The following is a 20,996-nucleotide window of genomic DNA, read 5'->3' on the forward strand; positions in this document are numbered from 1 at the left end:
TTCCGAAATGGGGTCACATGTGGGGTATTTATACTGCCCTGGCATTCTATGGGCCCTAAAGCGTGAGAAGAAGTCTGGAATATAAATGTCTAAAAATTTTACGCATTTGGATTCCGTGAGGGGTATGGTGAGTTCATGTGAGATTTTATTTTTTGTCACAAGTTAGTGGAATATGAGACTTTGTAAGAAAAAAAAAAATATTCCGCTAACTTGGGCCAAAAAAATGACTGAATGGAGCCTTACAGGGGGGGGGGGGGATCAATGACAGGGGGGTGATCAATGACAGGGGGGTGATCAGGGAGTCTATATGGGGTGATCACCCAACTGTCATTGATCACCCCCCTGTAAGGCTGCATTCAGACGTCCGTATGATTTTTACGGATCCGATCAGTCTATCAGTGGATCCGTAAAAATCATGCGGACATCTGAATGGAGCTTTACAGGGGGGTGATCAATGACAGAGGGTTAATCAATGACAGGGGGGTGATCAGGGAGTCTATATGGGGTGATCACCACAGTCATTGATCACTCCCCTGTAAGGCTGCATTCAGACGTCCGTATGATTTTTACGGATCCGATCAGTCTATCAGTGGATCCGTAAAAATCATGCGGACATCTGAATGGAGCTTTACAGGGGGGTGATCAATGACAGAGGGTTAATCAATGACAGGGGGGTGATCAGGGAGTCTATATGGGGTGATCACCTCCGTCATTGATCACTCCCCTGTAAGGCTGCATTCAGACGTCCGTATGATTTTTACGGATCCGATCAGTCTATCAGTGGATCCGTAAAAATCATGCGGACATCTGAATGGAGCTTTACAGGGGGGTGATCAATGACAGAGGGTTAATCAATGACAGGGGGGTGATCAGGGAGTCTATATGGGGTGATCACCACAGTCATTGATCACTCCCCTGTAAGGCTGCATTCAGACGTCCGTATGATTTTTACGGATCCGATCAGTCTATCAGTGGATCCGTAAAAATCATGCGGACATCTGAATGGAGCTTTACAGGGGGGTGATCAATGACAGGGGGGTGATCAGGGAGTCTATATGGGGTGATCACCACAGTCATTGATCACTCCCCTGTAAGGCTGCATTCAGACGTCCGTATGATTTTTACGGATCCGATCAGTCTATCAGTGGATCCGTAAAAATCATGCGGACATCTGAATGGAGCTTTACAGGGGGGTGATCAATGACAGAGGGGTAATCAATGACAGGGGGGTGATCAGGGAGTCTATATGGGGTGATCACCACAGTCATTGATCACTCCCCTGTAAGGCTGCATTCAGACGTCCGTATGATTTTTACGGATCCACTGATAGACTGATCGGATCCGTAAAAATCATGCGGACATCTGAATGGAGCTTTACAGGGGGGTGATCAATGACAGGGGGGTGATCAGGGAGTCTATATGGGGTGATCACCACAGTCATTGATCACTCCCCTGTAAGGCTGCATTCAGACGTCCGTATGATTTTTACGGATCCACTGATAGACTGATCGGATCCGTAAAAATCATGCGGACATCTGAATGGAGCTTTACAGGGGGGTGATCAATGACAGGGGGGTAATCAATGACAGGGGGGTGATCAGGGAGTCTATATGGGGTGATCAGGGGTGATCAAGGGTGAATAAGGGGTTAATAAGTGACAGGGGGGGGGGGTGTAGTGTAGTGGAGCTTGGTGCAACATATTACTGAGCTACCTGTGTCCTCTGGTGGTCGATCCAAACAAAGGGGACCACCAGAGGACCAGGTAGCAGGTATATTAGACGCTGTTATCAAAACAGCGTCTAATATACCTGTTAGGGGTTAAAAAAATCACATCTCCAGCCTGCCAGCGAACGATCGCCGCTGGCAGGCTGGAGATCCACTCGCTTACCTTCCGATCCTGTGAACGCGCGCGCCTGTGTGCGCGCGTTCACAGGAAATCTCGCGTCTCGCGAGAGGACGCACCGGCGCGTCCACCCAGAACAACAGGACCGCCGCAAAGACGCAATCCTGCGTACGGCGGTCCTGAGGAGGTTAACTCAACTTAATCCACTTGATAGCGCAGCCGGCATCTGCTTCTGTATTCTTTTCTTTAGGACCTGGGTAAAGGACCTTTGATGACGTCACTCCGGTCATCACATGGTATGTCACATGATATTTTACCATGGTGATTCACCATGGTAAAAGATCATGTGACGTACCATGTGATGACCGGAGTGACGTCATCAAAGGTCCTTTACCCAGGTCCTAAAGAAAAGAATACAGAAGCAGATGCCGGCTGCGCTATCAAGTGGATTAAGTTGAGTTAAATTATAAAAAAAAATTTAACCCCTCCAGCGCAGTTTTACTATGCATTTTGTATTCAGAATGCTATTATTTCCCCTTATAACCATGTTATAAGGGAAAATAATACAATCTACAGAACACCGATCCCAAGCCCGAACTTCTGTGAAGAAGTTCGGGTTTGGGTACCAAACATGCACGATTTTTCTCACGCAAGTGCAAAACGCATTACAATGTTTTGCACACGCGCGGAAAAATCGCAGGTGTTCCCGCAACGCACCCGCACATTTTCCCGCAACGCCCGTGTGAAAGAGGCCTTACTCTCCCTTTTGTATGTTGCTAATGAGATGTATTTGCTTTTGGTCAGGTTTATTACGTCTCTCCTCGTTGCCCCGCCTGACGTCACCTATGTCAAGCTTACGAGATACAGTTAAGTCACTGGTTTCCAAGACATGACGATACAAACTCCCTGGGAGCACGTAAGGTCAGCTTGATACAGTTTACACAGATGCATCATATCCAGGCATAGGGAGGCAGGGAGGTGGAGAGACGGTGGTCCACTTTTAAAACAGATAGCGATACCTAATAAAATATTTATTACTTAACATTCCCCATGTGTCTACTTTATGTTGGCATCATTTTGTTCATGTCATTTTATCTTTTAGGGCGTAGAATTTTAGAAGCAATTCTTAAAATTAAGAAAATTTACAAAAAACCCACTTTTTAAGGACCACTTCAGTTATCAAGTCACTTTGTGTGGCTTATATAGTATAAATTTACTTCTTCTTTACCATATAGTGTAGAAGAGTCACAGTGTTGTGTTGACCTGCCAAAGCTTTCCTTGACAATGAAGTTATTGTGACAGGGACTGAGAACTCCTGCATCCTCATGGCTTCTTTTTCTGCGTACTGTAGCTGGACGCGGGCAGCTTCTGCCTTGGCATGAGCTCTAACTGCTGAGGAACTTGCTGAGGACATCTTGCTAGCCCATGAAGTTCTGGACACATGCGACTTTGCATCGTCTTGCTGGGCACTGGGAATGTTCTCCCTGCCTTGCTGTGTCGGCGGTAGCGTGGCATCAGCCTGGTACTTTGTTCCTGATCTTAGACTCATGCTGCAGTAATGGCATCTCAGTTTATTCCAGACTGCCACGTGGGCTGTGTTTTTACTGTTCTGCTACGAGTTATTGAACTGTTGTATAACACTAGTCAGACAGCTTAACAATAATTCAGAAATCAAGAAACGTGAGACATCAGATCTGTATGTATTCTCTTTTCTGAATAACTCTGTAAAACTACAATATAAACATAAACAAAACATATGTGTCAGTACATTAAACATTATACAGCAGCCTCACTCCATCAGTGAGAGTACTCACAGACAATTCCATCATAAGTCCAGGAATAGATCAAGAGATCCTCTGCATGCAGCCTGCTAGATCCAGGAGCAGTCATGAAATGGAGGAAATACAGTTCCAGGTTAAAGGTTACTGCCTTTGACTCTGAGAAAAATACACTTCCTGTAAAGTTCTGGCAAAGTAAAACTAACTTTGACCACTAGATGGCAGCAACGTCAAACATAACATTTCAGTATAATCTTTACAGCACATTACATACATTTATTATGCACAATATGGGCAGAACAGGGTGGCACAGTATTCTAGTAACGTATGTGGGTTAGGCAAAAAAAAATAATAAATACAAACTTTGCCATTTTTTGTCATCTTACATCACAAAAAGTGCAATACCAAGCGATCAAGAAGTTGTATGTACCCCAAAATAGTTCCAATCAATCTGTCACCTCATCCCACAAAAAATGAGCCACTATATACAGTAAGACAATCAGACAAAATTTTTAAGTGTAATATTAAATGATAAAAAAAATCATATGTACCCAAAAATGGTACCAATAAAAACAAACTCTTCTTGCAAAAAAAAAATGCGCTCTGCACACGATGACCGGAAAAAACAATATGGTTTTCAAAAAATGGAGACACAAAATATTTTTTTTCCAAAAATGCTTTATTATGTAAAACGGAGACAAACAAAAACAGTAGACATATTTGATATTTTCACATCCATACCAACTTGCTCTATAAAATAGCACATGATCTAAACTGTCAGATGAACATTGTAAAAAACAATTAAAACTGTGCCAGAACAGCCATTTTTTGGTTACCGTGCCTCACAAAAAGCGTAATATCGAGCGATCAAAAATCATATGTACCCTAAAATAGTATCAATAAAATGCTCACCTTATCCTGTAGTTTCCAAAATGGAGTCACTTTTTGGTAGTTTCTACAGTAGGGGTGCATCGGCCTAAAAACCAATCTAGCAAAATCTACCTTCCAAAAACCATACAGCGCTCCTTTCCTCCAGAGCCATGCCGTGTGCCCATACAGCAGTTTACCACCACATGTTTCTGTAAACTGTAGAATCAGGGTAATATATATTGAGTTTTGTTTGGCTGTTAACCCTTGCTATGTGACAGGAAATAATGGATTGAAATTAAATTTTCATCTCCATTTTCCTTTAATTCTTGTGGAATACCTAAAGGGTTAACAAAATTTGTAAAATCAGTTTTGAATTACATGAAAGGTGCAGTTTCTAAAATAGGGTCATTTATGGGTGGTTTTCACTATGTAAGCCCCACAAAGTAACATTAGAACTGAACCTTAAAGTGGGTTTTGGAAATTTTCTTTAAAATGTTAAGAGTTACTTCTAAAATTCTACGCTTTCTTACATCCTAAAATATAAAATGGCATCTTCAAAATAATAGCAACATAAAAGTAGACATATGAGGAATGTTAAGCAATAAATATTTTATGAGGTATCACTATCTGTTTTAAAAGCAGAGAAATAGAAAACATTACACCTCTCCTGTGTGAGTTTGCATATGTTGATCAAGACTTGATTTATGTGTAAAACATTTACCACATTCTGAACATGAATATGGCTTCTCTCCTGTGTGAATTCTCACATGTGTAATGAGATTTGATTTAGCTGTAAAACATTTTCCACATTCTGAACATGAATATGGTTTCTCTCCTGTGTGAATTTTCTCATGTTTAACAATTCTTGATTTATTTGTAAAACATTTCCCACATTCTGAACACGAATATGGCTTCGCTCCTATGTGACTTCTCTTATGTGTATCAAGATTGGATCTTTGTCTAAAACATTTCCCACATTCTGAACATGAATATGGCTTCTCTCCTGTGTGAATTCTCTCATGCATAACGAGATGTGCTTTAATTATAAAACATTTCCCACATTCTGAACATGAATATGGTTTCTCTCCTGTGTGAATTCTCTCATGTGTAGCAAGACTTGATTTCTGTGTAAAACATTTCCCACATTCTGAACATGAATATGGTTTCTCCCCTGTGTGAATTCGTACATGTGCAGCAAGACCTGATTTATTTGCAAAACATTTCCCACATTCTGAACATGAATATGGCTTCTCACCTGTGTAAATTCTTCTTTGTGTATGAAGACATGATCTTTTTCTAAACTTTTTCCCACCATTAAAGGTTTTACCCACTTTTTGAACTGTACTTGTGGTAACAATTTGTGATTGGTCAAGAGAAGGTTCTGCGCATTTAGAGGACTTATATGAGAGATTTGTACTGTGAAGTCCTGAATGTAAGTTTTCTTCTAAACAGAGCTGCATATTTTCATCTTCTGTGTTAGAATTTTGTGATAACATGAAGTTTCCCTTAAAATGTTTATTGGCATCCTCTGTAAAGAAAAAAATTGGAATTTGTGATATTTTTTTTTCAAACAGTAGAGTAACTTATAACATTCCTATAAGGCTGTAAATGGATCCAGTAGAAACTAGAAGTATACAGTAAGTCATTCACTTTAAATGCACTTTTGACTTAAAAATAAACTTCCCCAAAGACTGCATCTATAATCCTAGCCTTACAAAGCTTTTTATAACCCTGCCTGACAGGGGTCTAGATCCTAGTACACTGCTCAAAAAAAATAAAGGGAACACTTAAACAACACAATGCAACACCAAGTCAATCACACTTCTGTGAAATCAAACTGTCCACTTAGGAAGCAACACTGAGTGACAATCAATTTCACATGCTGTTGTGCAAATGGGATAGACAACAGGTGGAAATTATGGGCAATTAGCAAGACACCCCCAATAAAGGAGTGGTTCTGCAGGTGGTGATAACAGACCACTTCTCAGTTCCTATGCTTCCTGGCTGATGTTTTGGTCACTTTTGAATGCTGGCGGTGCTTTCACTCTAGTGGTAGCATGAGACGGAGTCTCCAACCCACACAAGTGGCTCAGGTAGTGCAGCTTATCCAGGATGGCACATCAATGCGAGCTGTGGCAAGAAGGTTTGCTGCGTCTGTCAGCGTAGTGTCCAGAGCATGGAGGCGTTACCAGGAGACAGGCCAGTACATCCGGAGACGTGGAGGAGGCCGTAGAAGGGCAACAACCCACCAGCAGGACCGCTACCTCTGCCTTTGTGCAAGGAGGAACAGGAGGAGCACTGCCAGAGTCCAGCAAAATGACCTCCAGCAGGCCACAAATGTGCATGTGTCTGCTCAAACGGTCAGAAACAGACTCCATGAGGGTGATATGAGGGCCCGACGTCCACAGGTGGGGGTTGTGCTTACAGCCCAACACCGTGCAGGACGTTTGGCATTTGCCAGAGAACACCAAGATTGGCAAATTCGCCACTGGCGCCCTGTGCTCTTCACAGATGAAAGCAGGTTCACACTGAGCACATGTGACAGACGTGACAGAGTCTGGAGATGCCGTGGAGAACGTTCTGCTGCCTGCAACATCCTCCAGCATGACCGGTTTGGCATTGGGTCAGTAATGGTGTGGGGTGGCATTTCTTTGGAGGGCCAGAGGTAGCCTGACTGCCATTAGGTACCGAGATGAGATCCTCAGACCCCTTGTGAGACCATATGCTTTCTGGTGCAGTTGGCCCTGGGTTCCTCCTAATGCAAGACAATGCTAGACCTCATGTGGCTGGAGTGTGTCAGCAGTTCCTGCAAGACGAAGGCATTGATGCTATGGATTGGCCCGCCATTTCCCCAGACCTGAATCCAATTGAGCACATCTGGGACATCATGTCTCGCTCTATCCACCAACGTCACGTTGCACCAGACTGTCCAGGAGTTGGCAGATGCTTTAGTCCAGGTCTGGGAGGAGATCCCTCAGGAGACCGTCCGCCACCTCACCAGGAGCATGCACAGGCGTTGTAGGGAGGTCATACAGGCACGTGGAGGCCACACACACTACTGAGCCTCATTTTGACTTGTTTTAAGGACATTACATCAAAGTTGGATCAGCCTGTAGTGTGTTTTTCCACTTTAATTTTGAGTGTGACTCCAAATCCAGACCTCCATGGGTTGAAAAATTTGATTTCCAATTTTTTATTTTTGTGTGATTTTGTTGTCAGCACATTCAACTATGTAAAGAACAAAGTATTTCAGAAGAATATTTAATTAATTCAGATCTAGGATGTGTTATTTTTGTGTTCCCTTTATTTTTTTTGAGCAGTGTATATACCTGGTATCTTTTTTTCCCTCAACACAAACTGCATTCATTATTAAATAGACCACGTACAGCCTAAATGACAAGCTCTTTTTAACCCTTTCATCACTGGGTTCAAAAAAGGCTTGAATGGCCAGGCAACTTTTTGTGATTTTGTGCACGTGGCGGTTTAGGGACCCTAGCTTTTTTATTTGTTTGACTACCAAAATATCTTTTGCAATTGTTTTTACATGACATGGATTTTTTATAATTTTTTTTTTTAGAGATTTTGTTTTCTTTTTTTAGGTTTAAAGGGGTTGTCCGGGTTTAGATCTGAACCCGGACATGCCCATATTTTCACCCAGGCAGCCCCTCTAATGTTAGCATCTGAGCATGTCATGCTCCAATGTGCTTCCTTGCCCTGGATCGCGCAGGGCAAGGGCTTTCTTATTTACAATAGTACACTGCTGGGCAGAAGCTTCCACCCAGCAGTGTATTCGGTGAAGTCACCGGCACTGATGGGCCAGCTTTAGCGCTTCCCTAGCCATTTTACAAGCAAGGGCAGAGCTAAAGCCCGCCCATCAGTGCCGGTGACATCACCGGGCTCACTGCTGGGCGCAAGCCTCCGCCTGGCAGCCCTAGGGAGAGCCCAGTTCATCACCATAACTCCTGAAAATGCCTTTGCCCTGCGCGATTTAGCACAGGGCAAAGGAGAGTATTGGAACATGAACTGCTTAGATGCTCTTGTCAGGGGGGCTGCCTGGGTATGTCCGGGTTCAGTTCTGAACCCGGACAACCCCTTTAATTTGGAGGAAAACCGCTAATTATTATTAAAAGTACATATGTTTTAACTATAGCTTATTATTTCTTAAATATTAAAACTGAAACAAAAATGTATTATTGCAATGGGTTCCCTATTTTGTGACAATCGTTTTTAGATATAACATTCATAGGTTTGAGCGAAAGGGGGCGACTATGGTGACGGTTTCTGTTAGCAACTGCATTTTTATTTTTTTATTTTTACTTTACTTATATATAATTTTTTTTGGGCACATATGTCCCCTAGTAGGTCATTAAAAGACCTCTGGAGGACACTGACTTTTTTTTTTTTCACTGTTTCCACTGTAACTAGGACATCCACAGGAGCAAGGGGCTCCTGTGGATGTCCTAGTTACAGTGGAAACAGTGAAAACAGTGGGGGCATGACACACAGGCAGAGCTGATCAGGGTCTCCTTAGACCCTCCAGCTCTGCTCCTGCCCTAGACACCACGGTGGTCACGTGACCACTGGGACTAACAGAGGAAGCGGCTCGCTTGTGCTGCGCTGTCCTACCAGCACAGGAGAAAGCAGTAATAAACCGCTCCTGTCTTCTCCTCAGAGTCCCCGCTGTGTATCACAGCCGGGACCCGACCTGCTCCTGAACATTTATATACGTGGTATGTGCAGATAGGAGGTATATATCCAGTGGGCACTAGGGAAGGGGTTAATGTACCTCCTCCACTGCTGCTGTTGAATGAAATCTCACACTTGGTCAGTACAAGCTGCAGTCTCCCTGACTCTGCACTGAGAGATCCCCCTCCTCCTATCAGTAGTTTAAATGTGTTTCAGCTTCTAATTTCATCTGCTGCTTTATTTTACTGCAGCCTGTAGGGAGCAAGTGTGAGACAGCAGCAGAGGAGGAGGTGCACTGGAAGGAACTTGTCACCCGAGCTATAGGTGGATGGAGACACAGTTTAGCTTGTGAACACAGGATTCCTGAACACTCTCTCTAGCTCAAGTCATAATATGCTAACTTTAATATCAGATAGTATCATGTTCAAAAAGGATTATATAGTCATTCTGATATGCAGTTCTGACTGGTTACACAGAGGGTGGGGGCTCCTGTTGTCCTCCGATCGATGGGCTCTGATCGGCTTCTACGACAGCCTGGGGCCTGCAGCATAGCTTTACAGGAAGCCTGTTACAATCCCATAGACTGCAATCGTATTCTAGCAATTAAGGAGTTCGAACATTCAAATAACCCTTAGGCCTCATGCACACGACCGTTTTTTTTTTGCGGTCCGCAAAACGGATTTCCGTTGTTCCGTGATCCGTGACCGTTTTTTATTCCGTGGGTCTTCCTTGATTTTTGGAGGATCCACGGACATGAAAAAAATGTTGTTTTGGTGTCCGCCTGGCCGTGCGGAGCCAAACGGATCCGTCCTGACTTACAATGCAAGTCAATGTGGACGGATCCGTTTGACGTTGACACAATATGGTGCAATTGCAAACGGATCCGTCCCCCATTGACTTTCAATGTAAAGTCAGGAGTCCTTATTATACCATCGGATCGGAGTTTTCTCCAATCCGATGGTATATTTTAACTGGAAGCGTCCCTATCACCATGAGAACGCCTCTATGTTAGAATATACCATCGGAGCCGGAATTGCGCTGTAACAGGCAGTGCACGGTGCATGCGCGAGACGAGCGTGGTCCTGGCATCACGGCAAGATGTCCATCACAATGTAGAGGGGAGGGGTAAGGGGCGGGCTTATCATGCCTTGAAGCAAGGAGGAGGCCACTGCCCCCTTGACTTCAAGCCTGACTTGGAGAAGGCGCCAACAGACATTTAAAACTGCGATTTTAACAAATATGAGACAGAATGAGGAAAGAAAATCATGATTAGAAACACACTGGGGGATATTTTAAGGTACTGTGGTTGGTTTAATATGTGTTTTCCAGGTGACAGGTTCCCTTTAATCATGGGATGACCCCTTTAACCCCTGAGTGACCACCCATATGCCCTGCTGGTGTCTGATATAGGCCACAAGCCTGCCTTGAGTTGTTTCCAGCAGTCTGTGCCTCTCTGGCGCAGCCTGCTGGTCAATGTCAGTATAGCACTAACATTAAAATGCAATGCACTATAGCAGGAATCGTTAATTTCTAACAATAATTTGTTTTCCCTTAGTCCTAACAGCAGCACAGGTGGGGGGTTAACTGCCCCTGTGGACTGGTAGGACCGGCGGAATTTTTAATGAGCCCAAGAACCAATAAACGATCTTCAGCTCCCTGAAAGGGAGGAGATCACCCCCCAGCCCACCGTGTTTTTAACAAGCATAATGTATTTAGGGTGGGATATTTGTGTGCTGCTGTTAGGACTAAGGGAAAACAAATTATCGTTAGAAATTAACAATTCCCTTACGTCCTACCAGCAGCACAGATGGGGAGATAGGAAGAAGAATCCCCTAGGGAGGGTCCTCATGCCTGGCAGAACTAAGAACTGTCTGCCCAAAAGGTTGACTCAGAGCTCCAGGAGGCTGCCTTACAGATCAACTCTAAGGGGAGAAGTCTTCTCTCCGCAACAGAGGTGGAGACAGCCCTAGTAGAATGGGCTCTCACAAACTCCGGAGGATCTAGGGATTGGGAGACGAAAGCCTCCCTAATGGCCTCCTTGATCCAGCGACTAATGGTAGCTTTAGACGCTTTACGGCCTTTAGACTTACCGGCAAACAGGATGAGGAGATTCTCATCTATCCTGAACTCTCTGGATCTATCCACATAGACCTGGAGGCACCTTGAAATATCCAGCGGGTCTCTTGCTGAAGTATCAGAGGCTGAAAACAAAACTGGTAAAGAGATTACCTGGTTGATATTTTGGAAGGTAGGCACCTTAGGCCTGAAGTAGGGTAAAAACTTCAGGAGTACTCTGTCCTGTAAGAAGATAATATAAGGGTGAATTGCAGAAAAAGCCTGCAATTCAGAGATCCTTTTGGCTGAAGCTACAGCCAGAAGAGAAACCATCTTTAAAGTCAAAAATCTGAATTCCACCTCCTCCAATGGCTCGAAGGGGGGAGATGCTAGCCCCCTGAGCACTACTGAAAGATCCCACTGGGGAATAGGTTTCAGTATAGTAGGCTTTAGTCTTTCAGCTCCCTTCAGGAAGCGTTTGATGAGTGGGTCCCGAGAATGTGGCCTGTTGAGACAGGCCGAGATGGCACAAATCTGTACCTTTAAGGTAGCTGGAGAAAGACCTCTGTCTAATCCATCTTGAAGCAATTGTAGTATCGCAGGAAGGGGCGGATCTGCAGACGCCACCTGTTTGGAATCACACCATGACACGAAGATTCTCATGATCCTGGAGTAGGCCTTCTTCGTAGACTCTGCTCTGGAATGCGACAAAGTTCTCAGGACCGACTCGGAAAGCGCTTCTATGTTAGGAAGGGACTGATCAACCTCCAGGCTGTCAGGTTGAACCTGTGCAGATCTGGGCAGAGGTGAGTGTCCCACGACACCAGGGTGTGCTCCGGGGGGAGTCTCCAGTATTGTCCCCGACTCATCTGAATGAGCTGGGTAAACCAGGATCTCCTGGGCCAGAACGGTATGATGGTTATTAAGGAGGCCTGATCCTGACGGATTTTCATCAATACCCTCGGTATCATGGAAAACGGAGGGAAGATGTAAGCCAGCCTGAACCTCCACGGTATCGACAGAGCATCTATCGCCAGGGGGTTGTCTTCCCTGTACAGGGAACAGAACCTCAGCACCTTGGCATTGAACCTGGTAGCCATGAGATCCACCTCTGGCATACCCCATCTGTGAACTAACTGCCTGAAGATCTCTCGATGCAGAGACCACTCCATGGTCGGTAATCCTCGACTTAAGCGGTCCGCTATCATATTGAGGGAGCCTCGAATATGAGTGGCAGATAGATGGGAAAGGTTCGTCTCTGCCCACCGAAGAATTACCCCGATCTCTGACAGAAGGGGCAATGATCTTGTGCCTCCCTGCTTGTTTATATAGAGAACCGCAGTCATATTGTCTGACTGGACTTTCACTGCTTTGCCCCGGATCTGAAGGGAGAAGTGAAGGAGGGCTAGCCGGATAGCTCACATCTCGCGAAGATTGGAAGAGAGACGCCGCTCCAGAGGAGACCAAGATCCCTGTACTGGGGATCCGTCCAGGTGAGCGCCCCAGCCTATAAGGGACGCGTCTGTAGTCAATATGACCCAAGCTGGTTGGGTCATAGACTTCCCTGCTGGTAGCTGAAACCACCATCTGAGGGAATTCCGGGTTTGACCGGACAGGGAATCTAGCCCCGCAGGGCTGCCGTTCCATAAGTGTAAGACCTCCGACTGAAGAGGACGGAGGTGCCATAACGCCCAAGGGACTGCGTCCGCAGCCGCTGACATGAGCCCCAGCATCTTCATGAGAGTCCGGATAGAGACTCGACGAGGGACAAAAAGGACTCTTGCTAGGTCCTGAATCCGCGCTCTCCTTTCTAGAGTCAACCGGAGGGACATCTCCACAGAGTCGACCACGAATCCTAAATAATGGATTGAAGTCGATGGGCTCACATTCGACTTCTGCCAGTTGATAATCCAGCCCAGGCGGTGGAGAAAGGAGATTGCGATCTGAAGATGGTGGGTAAGGACCGGAACTGAAGAGGCTATGAAGAGCCAATCGTCCAGATAAGGAATAATAGTCAGTCCTTGAAGTCTCAAAGCTGCCACCCCCGACACCACCACCTTGGTGAAGATAAGGGGGGCGGAAGAGATTCCGAAGGGAAGCGCGGTGAACTGAAAGTGCCTGCGAACCCCTAAAATCTGGACTGCGATCATGAGGAATTTCCGGGAAGCGGAATGGATCGGGATGTGAAGATACGCATCCTTGAGGTCCAGAGTAGCCATGACGTCCCCAGGGTTGAGGATATGGCTGACTGACCTTATAGTTTCCATCCGAAACCTGGTTTTCCTTATAAATCGATTGAGGAATCTCAAGTCGATGATCATCCGGAGATCTCCCGTTTTCTTGGGAACCAGGAACACTGGAGAATAAATCCCTAGGCCTCTCTCCCCTGCCGGCACCTCCTCCAGGGCTCCCTTGGAGATATAGTCCTGAATATAAGACTCTAGGATCTTTTGTTTGGCAGACCCGAAGTTTCGCGTGGCGATGAATCTCTCTGGGGGGAGGGAGATAAGATCTACCCGGTACCCGGCAGAAATTATATCCTGAACCCAGGGGTCTGCGATCAACTGGGCCCAAAAGTTTTTGAAGTGGGAGAGACGGCCCCCCACGGGAATCTGGGGGAGGGGTACGGGAAAGTCTAGAGGAGATACTGCAGGGGCAGCAGGGCTTATCCAAGAGCCTCGAGGAGGCCCATAGTCAGGAGGGTTTTGCCTCCCTGGTGGGTTTGCGGGAGCATCTCGAGAATCTACGAGACGGCCCCCCTCAATCTCTGCGCCTAGCCTGCTGCCATGAACGGCCTCCGCCCTTCTTATCCTGTCTAGGGCGTCCCCAAAAGGGCTGCTGGGGGAGACTCTTCCCTTTCTTGTCGGAGAGTCCCTCCATGATCTTGTCCAATTCGGACCCGAACAGCCTATCCGGTTCAAAAGGGGAGCCCACATAAATTAAACTTGGACGCGTTGTCCGCGATCCATGGTTTCAGCCATAGTGGTCTGCGGGCAGCTGAAACTAGAACCATAGTTTTGGCGGCCAGTTTCAGCTGCATCTGGGTGGAATCACACAGGAAATCTATAGCCAGATTGACTGACTTAAAAGCTGTCAAGATGTCGTCTCTAGAAACGCTCTGATCCACGTCTGTCTGGATCTGATTAAGTTTAGAGCGTAAGAAGGAGGCTACTTCCGTGCCCGCAATGGATGTCGATGCGGAGGCAGCAGCCGCCACGTAACCCCTTCTAAGGGTGCACTCTGCCCTCCGGTCTAGAGGGTCCTGCAGACTAGACCCATCATCTGCAGGGACCAGAGTGCGCCTGGACAACTTGGCTATAGCCATGTCCACCTTGGGAACGGAACCCCACGATTCCACCAAGGGTTTAGCCATCGGGTACATGAGCTTAAACTTCCTGGTAAGGACTGGGCCTTTTTCAGGCTTTCTCCACTCTGTACGCATCACAGAGAGAAGGGTCTCATCCGCTCTAAAGACACGCTGTGTCCGTCCGGCGGGATCGGAGGACTCCCCCATGTCAACATCCTGGTCCCCCGACCTGATGGACTTCAGCAACTTCTGCGTTTTCTCTGGAGGAAAAAAGCAAGAAGTTAATTCTTCTTCCTCAGAAGAAGACCCCACCGAACAGGGAGTAGGTCTCTCGACCGGTGCAGCCACTTCCATGGGAGTCTGAGAGGATCCTGGTAGCCTCTCATTAAGCAGGCGCACCACTCCCTTAATGAAATCATCCACGTAGGTCTTTGTCCACTGGAACATCTCTTGCATCGTGGGTTCCGTAGATGCCTGTGTGCGACAACTCTCACACCTTGAGTAAGGGCAGTTGTCGTCCAAAGGTGTGTTACAATCGTAACAGGCCAAATGCTTCCTTTTGGCCCCGGACTTCCGCTGATCAGAATCCTTAGGGGAAGCCATAACTGTAAAGAAAAGAACAAACAGGTCATAACACCTACAAACACCAGGTGGAGGTGAAAACGAGACCATATAGGCGCCCACCAGCACTGAAGAAATAGAGCTGTTGAAGAAAAAAAAACAAGCCAAGCAATATATTACTAGAATATATCAAAGCACAGGGAACTCTGGAGCTAGCTTGTGAAAGCGGTGCAACCAGAGCACTGAATGACAGGCTCTGGGCGCTTAAAAAGAGGAAGCCTCGATCGGAACCAGCCCAGAGAAGTAATAGAGCCTATACCAGGCTCAGCTTGACCCTATATGTCTCCCCAGGCTATCCTGAACGTTCAGGATGTTTATAACGAGAAGAAGAATCGAGCGGTGAGATTTAGAAACCCCACCGCATCGGATACGAAAAACCGGAAGTGACGTAGCGCACCTGGTGCGCGTCACTTCCGGAAGATGGCGGCGCCCACGGCGCCGCACACATGCGGCAAGGAGAGAACGGGACACCGCAGAGACGCCGAAATCTAGGCGGAAGAAGAGGAGAGGGGAGGAGAGGGGAGAAGAGGGGAGGGGAGCCCCCCCCCCCCCCCCGACGGTACCCTGTACAAAAAAAAGCCGCGATAACGCCTAAGATAAAGGCAACAAAGGGGCGATTTCCTAGATTTAAGGAAAAAAAGAGCCCCTCAGCACTCTTCAGCTCCCTGAGGGGGAGCGACACGCCAGTCCATCTGTCCAAAGGACAGAAAAAAACACGGTGGGCTGGGGGGTGATCTCCTCCCTTTCAGGGAGCTGAAGATCGTTTATTGGTTCTTGGGCTCATTAAAAATTCCGCCGGTCCTACCAGTCCACAGGGGGCAGTTAACCCCCCATCTGTGCTGCTGGTAGGACGTAAGGGAATGGCCAACCTGCGGCTCTCCAGCTGTTGTAAAACTACAATTCCCACCATGCCCTGCTGTAGACTGATAGCTGTAGGCAGTCTTTGCATGCTGGGAGTTGTAGTTTTGCAACAGCTGGAGAGCCGCAGGTTGGCCATCCCTGCACTATAGGGATAATGTATTGTATTTTAAAATCAACCAAAATGTTGTCTGGTATAGTCCCCTTGTTGGACTATTAAGTGGTTAAAAAAAACACATTTATTAATTAAAAAGTTCCAGTAAAAAACAAATGCTTGTAAATGAAAAAATTGCAAACCACCTCCCCCCCCCATATGTATGGTATTGCCGCCTCTGTAACGACCCGCACTACATAAATATTATGTAAATTATACCCTACGGTGAACACCAGGAAAAAAAAATAATAAAAAAAATAAAAGACACTTGCTAATTTATTCTTAGTTGCCAGCAAAAAAATAACTTAATAGCAAGCGATCAAAAAGCGTAATTTACTCCAAAATGACACCAATGAAAACTACAAGTTGTCCCTCAAAAATCAAGCCCTCACACAACTCCATAGAAAGAAAAGTAATAACGTTATGGGTTACGGGGTTTTATTGCACAAAAGTAGTAAGACTTAAAAAAACGATGTATTTGGTATCGCTGTAATCGTACTGACCCAGAGAATAAAGATATTATGTTATTTATAACGAAAAATGAACGCCGTAAAATGTATAATGTAAAAACTGAATGGCAGTATTGCTGTTTTTTCCATCTCCCTCACAGAAAAAGTTCATAAAAGTTAAATCAGAAAGTTATGTGCACCCCAAAACGGTGCCATTAAAACTACAACTTGTCCCGCAAAAAACAAGCCCTCATACAGCTACATAGACGGAAACATAAAAAAAAGTTATAGCTCTTGGAAGAGGACGATGAAACAGGCTGGTCACTAAGGGGTTAAGGTGCTAATGACCTTTTTTTTTTTTGTATTTTCATTGTCGCATTCCGAGACCCAAGTACAAGGGATTGGTTTTCAGTGGCAGAATTGGAGGAATACATGTCTGACACTGAACAGCGTTCAGTAATGATGTCCAGCACCAGGAGAAAATCCAAGGTTCTCTTTACTGAAGACACAGAGGATCACAGCGGTACATAATGGGGAGACAGCACCCCAACAAGTCTCGTTAACCAGTGCGGCCCCCCCACACGTACCGCTGTGATCCTATGTGTCTTCAGTAAAGAGACCTTGGATTATATTCTGGTGCTGGACATCATCATTGAACGCTGTTACCTGCCTGAACCTAGCAAGGTCCGTGCATGGAGATCGGTGGATGTGCTGGGAGAAGAGGTGAGCTGGAATCTCCTGGATACATTATGACACTGAATAGTCACAGATGTACACATCGCTCATAAACTTCCATTTAAAAAACAATGAATGCGTCATAATACTTTTATTTTGCTTAGAATATACCGGCCCGACAGATACCAATAGGAGAGACCACTTACCATCCATCAGCAGCGCGGAGCCTTATCCATATGTCTGACTTATAAGGAAAATACAAGGCCCTAATATGATGTTAATAGAGCCTAACATGTGCACCTCCTCCATTACATGTCACTGCACACACGTGTATACACTGCACATGACGGCTCTTACCCTGTGATATAAGAGGCTGGTGATCCTCCATTACATGTCACTGCACACACGTGTATACACTGCACATGACGGCTCTTACCCTGTGATATAAGAGGCTGGTGCTCCTCCATTACATGTCACTGCACATACGTGTATACACTGCACATGACGACTCTTACCCTGTGATATGAGAGGCTGGTGCTCCTCCATTACATGTCACTGCACACACGTGTATACACTGCACATGACGGCTCTTACCTTGTGATATAAGAGGCTGGTGCTCCTCCATTACATGTCACTGCACACACGTGTATACACTGCACATGACGGGTCTTACCTTGTGATATAAGAGGCTGGTGCTCCTCCATTACATGTCACTGCACACACGTGTATACACTGCACATGACGGCTCTTACCCTGTGATATAAGAGGCTGGTGTTCCTCTATTACATATCACTGCACACACGTGTATACACTGCACATGACGGCTCTTACCTTGTGATATAAGAGGCTGGTGCTCCTCCATTACATGTCACTGCACACACGTGTATACACTGCACATGACGGCTCTTACCTTGTGATATAAGAGGCTGGTGCTCCTCCATTACATGTCACTGCACACACGTGTACACACTGCACATGACGGCTTTTACCTTGTGATATAAGAGGCTGGTGCTCCTCCATTACATGTCACTGCACACACGTGTATACACTGCACATGATGGGTCTTACCTTGTGATATAAGAGGCTGGTGCTCCTCCATTACATGTCACTGCACACACGTGTATACACTGCACATGACGGCTCTTACCTTGTGATATAAGAGGCTGGTGCTCCTCCATTACATGTCACTGCACACACGTGTACACACTGCACATGACGGCTCTTACCTTGTGATATAAGAGGCTGGTGCTCCTCCATTACATGTCACTGCACACACGTGTACACACTGCACATGACGGCTCTTACCTTGTGATATAAGAGGCTGGTGCTCCTCCATTACATGTCACTGCACACACTGCACATGACGGCTCTTACCTTGTGATATAAGAGGCTGGTGCTCCTCCATTACATGTCACTGCACACACGTGTATACACTGCACATGACGGCTCTTACCTTGTGATATAAGAGGCTGGTGCTCCTCCATTACATATCACTGCACACACGTGTATACACTGCACATGACGGCTCTTACCTTGTGATATAAGAGGCTGGTGCTCCTCCATTACATGTCACTGCACACACGTGTATACACTGCACATGACGGCTCTTACCCTGTGATATAAGAGGCTGGTGTTCCTCTATTACATATCACTGCACACACGTGTATACACTGCACATGACGGCTCTTACCTTGTGATATAAGAGGCTGGTGCTCCTCCATTACATGTCACTGCACACACGTGTATACACTGCACATGACGGCTCTTACCTTGTGATATAAGAGGCTGGTGCTCCTCCATTACATGTCACTGCACACACGTGTATACACTGCACATGACGGGTCTTACCTTGTGATATAAGAGGCTGGTGCTCCTCCATTACATGTCACTGCACACACGTGTATACACTGCACATGACGGCTCTTACCTTGTGATATAAGAGGCTGGTGCTCCTCCATTACATGTCACTGCACACACGTGTATACACTGCACATGACGGCTCTTACCTTGTGATATAAGAGGCTGGTGCTCCTCCATTACATGTCACTGCACACACGTGTACACACTGCACATGACGGCTCTTACCTTGTGATATAAGAGGCTGGTGCTCCTCCATCATGGCCTCCTTGTACAGATCCTTGTGTCCTTCTATATACTCCCACTCCTCCATGGAGAAATAGACAGTGACATCCTGACACCTTATAGGAACCTGACAACACAATGACACCGTCATCACCCAGACCCCTCCAGTGCTGTTACTGGAGAATTTCCCAGCATTCCCAGCAGTGTCACCTCTCCAGTCAGCAGCTCCATCATCTTGTGGGTGAGCTCTAGGATCTTCTGCTCATGTATCAGGGGGTGAGGGGGAGGCTCTGTGATGGGGGGAGGGGTCCTGCTCCGCCCTCCTGACTCCTGGAGATGGATGATGGGAGTCACACAGTCCCCCGATGTCTTCTTCACTATTGTGTACTCCTGTGGATGGAGAGAGACACTTAGGGAATAAACCCTTCAGGGGCCATGTGCTCTCCTCCGGCCCTTTCCTCCTGGGTACAACGTGCCTACTTACCTTCTCATGGCTCCTACAACATGACTATTGGTCACTGGTCACATGATACATCACTCACCATACTGGGGGCTGATCTTCAGGTTCTCCGTCACTTGGAAGGTCTGGAGGCCGTTCTCCAGGACCCTGGACTCTTCCTATCACTTCCTATGATGGATTCTCCTTCCCGATGTCTGACTCTTTACAGAATACAATAAAGAGGAGAGAAATCTAGAAAAGTTTACCTCTCCGCTCAGCAGGGAGATGATCTCCAAGGTGAGGTCTAATATTCTTCTGCTGATCTCCTTCCTGTCCATCCTTGGTGGCTCATTCAGGAGAAAGGTCGTATTGCTGGTTTTCTTCATGACGTCTCTAAAAACAGGAATAAAGGTTAATCAGTGAGTCCCATGTCCCCGATAATGAGGCAGAGAAAAAGTACAACTCATCCCGCAAAACTCAGACCCTCATAAAGCTGCACTGGCGGGAAAACCCGGAGCTCCGGGTGTATCTAAGCTCCTGGCAGTGCAGGGTGTATCTAAGCTCCTGGCAGTGAAAACCTCAGTCACATGGAGCAGATTCTCTCATCCAGCACCGAATGATGACAACCCCCACTCTCCCCACTATTCCTCCCCCCATCATACTAAGCTGAGGAGCGGAGAAGGATTCCTTGTGTGTAATGGAGGAGAATCTCCAGAGGTGACATGTCTGAGCTCTCCACCACACTGTCTCCTCACAGCTCATCTTACCTGCAGGCTGGAGGAATGGCTGATACCAGAGAGAACAAGAGCCCTGACTACCGACCAGGACCTGCCCAGTATCTGCTGCACTGCCAGAGCTGAAGGACCTGCGGTGACGTCACCGTCATGTGATCAGTGACTCTCCTTGCTAGCTCCGCCCCTGCACTGATCACATGACAGTGACATCATCACAGGTCCTTTAGCTCTCACAGTACATTCTAAACTGAAGGGGCTCCTGACAGAATCTAGCCCCGCCCCCAATTCCTTCTGAGAACTAATGTTTAATCTGATCCCTCACAGAACTTGTAGGAAAAGTCCTTCAGCCTCCAAATCAGAACATCACCCCATAAAGTGTCCTAGACCTCTCCAGAGCCCATACATTGTAGGCATTACCCAGCAGCAGATACTGGGCAGGTCCTGG

The 20,996-nt window shown here is 46.4% G+C and overlaps 1 protein-coding gene and 1 long non-coding RNA gene across 2 annotated transcripts in view; both read right to left on the reverse strand.

The window, feature by feature from the left end:
- Positions 1–4,676: 4,676 nt before the first annotated feature.
- Positions 4,677–20,996, reverse strand: part of LOC120991221 (zinc finger protein 850-like) — a 64,031-nt gene continuing 47,711 nt past the window's right edge. The window contains exon 3 of the mRNA XM_040420081.1: positions 4,677–5,680. Coding sequence (XP_040276015.1) covers positions 5,148–5,680 — 533 coding nt within the window. The 3' untranslated portion in view covers positions 4,677–5,147. The remainder of the gene's footprint in view (positions 5,681–20,996) is intronic.
- On the reverse strand, positions 19,721–20,644 carry LOC120991264. The gene is made up of 3 exons (XR_005776603.1): positions 20,585–20,644; positions 20,084–20,208; positions 19,721–19,768 (listed from the first exon to the last, which is right to left on the reverse strand). It is a non-coding gene; the product is annotated as an uncharacterized LOC120991264 (long non-coding RNA).

Source organism: Bufo bufo, chromosome 2, assembly GCF_905171765.1.
Source record: "Bufo bufo chromosome 2, aBufBuf1.1, whole genome shotgun sequence".
In the NCBI taxonomy this organism is placed as follows: domain Eukaryota; kingdom Metazoa; phylum Chordata; class Amphibia; order Anura; family Bufonidae; genus Bufo; species Bufo bufo.